This window comes from Homarus americanus, unplaced genomic scaffold (assembly GCF_018991925.1).
Source record: "Homarus americanus isolate GMGI-L3 unplaced genomic scaffold, GMGI_Hamer_2.0 scaffold11151, whole genome shotgun sequence".
NCBI lineage: Eukaryota > Metazoa > Arthropoda > Malacostraca > Decapoda > Nephropidae > Homarus > Homarus americanus.
In genome coordinates this window covers 476499-481650 of record NW_024737446.1, presented here as the reverse complement: position 1 = coordinate 481650, position 5152 = coordinate 476499, and the positions used below count along the sequence as shown (strand labels likewise).

At 37.8% G+C, this 5152-nt stretch overlaps 1 protein-coding gene across 2 annotated transcripts; it reads left to right on the top strand.

Moving 5' to 3' along the window:
- The first annotated feature begins 309 nt into the window (after nucleotides 1-309).
- Nucleotides 310-4023, top strand: LOC121873444 (transcription factor A, mitochondrial-like). 2 transcript variants are annotated; one of them, XM_042377030.1, is made up of 4 exons: nucleotides 310-476; nucleotides 1179-1383; nucleotides 2543-2667; nucleotides 3191-4023. In XM_042377030.1, the coding sequence occupies exons 1-4, from the start codon at nucleotides 325-327 to the stop codon at nucleotides 3285-3287; spliced, it is 579 nt and encodes a 192-aa protein (XP_042232964.1). In that variant the 5' UTR covers nucleotides 310-324; the 3' UTR covers nucleotides 3288-4023. The 2 variants fall into 2 exon arrangements, with proteins under 2 accessions (XP_042232964.1, XP_042232965.1); XM_042377031.1 differs by having other exon boundaries at nucleotides 328-408.
- The last annotated feature ends 1129 nt before the right edge of the window (nucleotides 4024-5152 follow it).

Genomic DNA, 5152 nt, shown 5'->3' with positions numbered 1-5152 from the left:
TGGAGTTGGGTGGGGGGCTGCAGGTGGCAGGAGGTGGCGATGGCGAGGGTGGTGCAGTAGTCCACGGCCAAACCTTTCCAGTGCTTGGTGGTGGAGGTCACTGAGGGATGGCATTTCCAGGGTGGAGAGAGCGTTGGTGTAGCCGGAGTATTCTGCGCCGAGCATGATTCTGCAGGTCCTTTTCTGTACCTTCTCTAGCTGACGTTGTTGGGTGGAGTTGAGAGAAGACGACCAGGCTGGTGACGCATACGTTAGTTTGGGGAGAATAAAGGCGTTGTAGATGGTCCTCAGCTCTGGCGTGGGTGTCGCAAGTGACCTAAGTAAATGTGTGTGTGTGTGTGTGTGTGTTCTTTACCCTTCTCTAATGTTTCAGAAGTGACGAGTAAAATAGCAGTAGCTTGGAAAGAGGTGAGTGAAGCTGAGAGGAACAAGTTGGTGGAGGCGTACAGGGTGGATAAAGAGGCTTATGTCCTCAAGTAAGTGATTCAGTTTTGGTACTAAATGGATATAATGCAATACTGTTTCTTGTTATTGTCTCTGTATATTAATCCCTCAAGTGTGGTGACTTAATCTCCTGAGTACGGTGTTAGTGTACTCAAAGGGATAAGACATCGTACATAAAGGAATAATTATTGTATTTAAGGGGTTTAGTCATTGTATAGTACTCAAGGGTAAAGATATCTTACTGTACTCAGGAGAAATGCATCATACTCAAGGGGTTAAAGTAAGCTTAAGTTAATAAATCTTTGTTTACTGAATGGTTCAAACAGATTATGTATGAATAAATGTGTCTGTCTGCTCTTGTGTTTTGATAAGTTTACTTGAGTTAAAGGGACGGAGTGTAACAGTATGGCAACGTTGATGTGTGAAGGACATATTCTTACTCAGTGTTTCCAGACTGGGTCATGTGTAAGGTACTTTTATAAGAAGAATTTAATGTGTTGTGGTTTATGTTGTGTAGTCTGTTAGTCAGTTCTTTCCTATGGCTTTAGTAGGACACAGTTGGTAAGACGTTTAGTGAAGGATTAGAAGTGTGTGTTGATGTTGTACTGTGTATATGACCAGAGATCAATTAAGTATTACAGTACGTAGTTACATCCCTTCTTAGGTGTCATATTTCTCTCTCTCTCTCTCTCTCTCTCTCACTCTCTCTCACTCTCACTCACTCCCTCTACCAGGTACGAGGAATATATGAAGACCGTCACCCCAAAGCAACTCTCCACCATGAAAAGACTGAAAAAGGACATTAGGCAGAAGAAGGAAAGGCGGTATGAGAATAAGAGAGGCAGGTTAGAGAAGGAGGAACATGGTAAGCCCAGAGCCCCGGGTAATGCCTTCTTCCTCTTCTGGATGTCACTGGATCAAGGAGAACTAAGAAGAAAGGTATTTTTTTAATATATTTATCCATATTTTTTTGTATAGGCTTGGAACCCTTTGTGGGATTATGGAAAAAAGAAGCTTAGGATTCAAGATGATCTCAGATTCATTCCTCATTGTGTCATTTGTTTTCTCGAATCGTCTAACGTGATTTATAGTATGAGGACTGGGATGCACATGACCTGAATGTTACGTTCAGGTCTTATGGAGTCTAGGGAGTAGATTGACAAAGGTTCATAATAACCCCTTGTGTTTGGGCTGCCCTCTGAGCTAAACAAACTCATCTGATGTTAAAAAAAATACAAGATTAAAATGGCATCCCAGTAGTGAATATTCCCCATAACCAAAGAATGTGTCCAACTGTTTAACTTAAGCAAAAACACGAAAATAACTTAAAAAATAACACCCAAATTATACGGAGACTTTCATTTAACCAAATATATTCACTTGACAAATTCTGGACACACAAATAAGGCACTAAACCTTCTCCAAACAGTATCTCCATTGTAATATTGTCTGGTAGTAGTTGTTTGGGTAATATTTTTAGTTTTAGACCGAATTTCAGTCATTTTATCTGGTAATACTGTACCTGTAGTTGTTAAAGGAATAATAGTTGCTTCGGGATTATTTCTAATTTTAGGCAGACCAACATTAAGGAAAGGAGTACAAGAGAGCCAGGTGTAGAAAGCAACATTAACAGACTAAAATAACAAGCAGATGTACAGTAGCTAAAACAACTATCTGTGTGTACTTTGTTGGAAGCTATATGAGACCATGGACGATAAATTTGGGTACATGAGAGCTGTCACTAGTCACACATAAAATTACAGGGGAGCATATCGACCCCCACCTGCACAGATGGTTGTTTTAGCTACTGTACACACCCATATTGTTCTTGTACAGTCACCCACACAAGTCCTGTCACCTCTCCTCCTGAACCATGAACCCAAGATTCAAACTTGTGAATCTGAAGCATCCTTGTCTACTGCTTCGGATTCGCGAGTCTGAATCTTGAGGTTCGTGTAACAGCAGGAGAGGCAACAGGACTCGTGTGGGTGACTGTACACACAACTACAAAAAAAATGGGTTGAAAATGTAGAAGCTGTAAATATATTCCTTAGATACTGAAGACTAGTATGTCCTCAACTAAGAGATGTTCTTTTAGGAATTCTTAAAGGAAGCTGCCAGAAAGTGGAGCAGTTTGGGGGAGGAGGACCAGAGGCCGTTCTTCGAGAGAGCAGACAAACTGAGGGAACAATATTTTGGTGAACTCAAAGAATGGGAAGCCCAGTAAGTCATGTTGTAGTGTTGGTGTCACAGGCCTGGAAAATTATACAAAGGGTAACACATGGTCAAGGCACAGCACAGTGTTTATTTATTTATTATATTTTTTATTGGGAGAGAAATGAGAGATCATGACTACTCAGAGGGCAACAAAGGTCACTGTATCTACCATGAAATTCTAAGTCTGGTATGAATCACGTTGAATTTGTCATTACATCTTAGTACTGTACCGAAGCAGTTCAGATGTTGTCAAATATACTTTTAAGGCAATAGCTCTTGGTTCTTTCATATATTTCTGTATGGTGTCTAGTTCCCTATAGATAGTTCCAAATAACAAATCCATGCTCCCACATCAAAAACATCAATTTAGGTCCACATTTGTTTGATATATTTTTTCTTATATCTTGTGTGAGGTAAATTAAGGGTAACACAAACACCACAGAAGGGGAGCCGGGGAAATAAGGGGAAAAAATGGCATGATAACTTTACAAAACCATCAGGAAAGTACTAAGACATTTTTCATTTTCAGGATGGCCAAAGCTGGGAACTTTCATCTGATTCGGCCGCAACATCGAGTGGTGTATAAACTTTTTCAAGTTCAACAGGACAACCAGCAAGAAGACTGAGAGGACTTATTGAGTGATAACAGGAGAACGATTTAGAAAATGGATACTATTACAGCCTCTCTTATTCCACCCAGCTTGGATTGAGGGATGTGTACTGTCCTATGATAAGTAAACCTGCTTCACCTTTTTGGGCTGAGATTTCCAGAACTCAGAACACTTCTGAACACATTTGTCTAGTAAGAGAAAACATTGCATTATGTACCACAGTCATGTTCAAAAGTTCGCTCCCGTGGTGAAACTGAGTCACGGGGACGATTCTCTGAACTTATTTACCTGCCTTGAGTGTCGTTAGGTGTGGGAGGGCTGTTTTATCTCATTTGGGGTCGATGATGCTTCACTTTGGAAGGGAGTGAACTTTAGACCTTAGATGCACACAGCAATAAGTACGTTTAGTTGAAGTCTTCGTGATTCTGTGATTGTTGGGTTAAGTTTTAATCTGGTGGTCCAAGAGAACATCAGACCTGACTGCTAGCTGCCTTTATTAACCTTGATTGTAAGAGTATTATTATATTTTATTTTATTGTCACATATTTTACTGTATTTCTCTGTCATTGTGATAATTAAGTTTTACACTACATGTAAGAAGTCTCAAACTATCTCTCAAGATATAGAAATATTGATAACAAACATTTCTATTTTAAAATCTGTAAATATGTTTGTGAAAATACTGTATATAAATGTGCAATAAATTTTTTGTAAATAAAATGTATCCTTGTGAATAAACAAATTAATAAACTACAGGAAGTTTTATAGATGCAACAATAAAAGACTTACATGAATAATAGATTATAAAATTCCGTTGTTGTTTAAATGTGAGTAAGAATGTTAGACAAAGTGAGTGTGGCCCTGGCATCTCAGTGGTCAGGTCATCATTAACTGGCAGTAGACAGTCTAGAAATATGTGACATTTTCAGAGTAACTTAATGGCAGAAGACAAAGTGAGCATAAACGGTCTCATTATCTGCTCCACTTTACATGCAACTTGCAGGACCTCACTCCAGCATGTGTTAATACAGTAAATTAATAACAATATCAAGGATGTACAGTACAGTGTATCAGTGAACTGTAGCATTATGTGGAATGAGGAAGACTTGCTGAGATAATGTGTTCATGTGTCACAAGCTTTATAAATGCATCACCTCACCTTGGGTCAGGTCTTACAAAGCTCAGAAGACCAGAGATCTTTTTTTTAGACATGGTCCTCAACACCCAAGGAGTGAGGAAGATTTAGTAAACAAGAGAATCTCAGAGGTTGTGGTTGACAGGAAGAGGTGAGTGGAAAAAATTGAAACATAATTTGTGGTGAACATTAAAGTACTGTACCAAAGTTGAATTATTCAAGTGGAGACGATAATGAAAGATGAACTCCCAAACATCATGAGGAAACAAAGGGTCAAGAAAAGATGCAATTAAGTATATATAATTGTGGTAATGTAATTTTTAGATTAATGTTTGTCTTCGGTACAGTTGAGAATGAATTAATATGTAATATTTATGTATACAGTATATGTAAATTGTAAAATTTATAAATAATAAAAAAATTATGCCTTGATTTACATTAAAATGAATTTGATTAATATCCTAAGAAGACTGTGATGGTGTTTGTTAGTGATTGATGAAAGTAATAATATTGTAGTAAATGTTTGACGTTAGTGAAGACTTTGACTGTAACATGCAGTGTAGCCAATGTTATAAAATACTACGAACACAATCACTACTACTATTTATTTTTTAAACGGGCTGTTCTAATTTAACTAACATCAAAATAATTATAATTTCTTAGTTTTTGCTAATTTTTTGTAGATTTATTTAGTTAATGAGACCTGAAAATAAAAAAGTTGTTTTCTGTGTTGTTCGTGTTAACA

Coding starts and splice junctions, on each gene's coding strand:
- LOC121873444 (XM_042377030.1), top strand. CDS start 325: ATGTGTGTGTGTGTGTGTGTGTGTTCTTTACCCTTCTCTAATGTTTCA. Junction 477..1,178: donor AAAGAGGCTTATGTCCTCAA/GTAAGTGATTCA, acceptor TCCCTCTACCAG/GTACGAGGAATATATGAAGA. Junction 2,668..3,190: donor CTCAAAGAATGGGAAGCCCA/GTAAGTCATGTT, acceptor TTTCATTTTCAG/GATGGCCAAAGCTGGGAACT.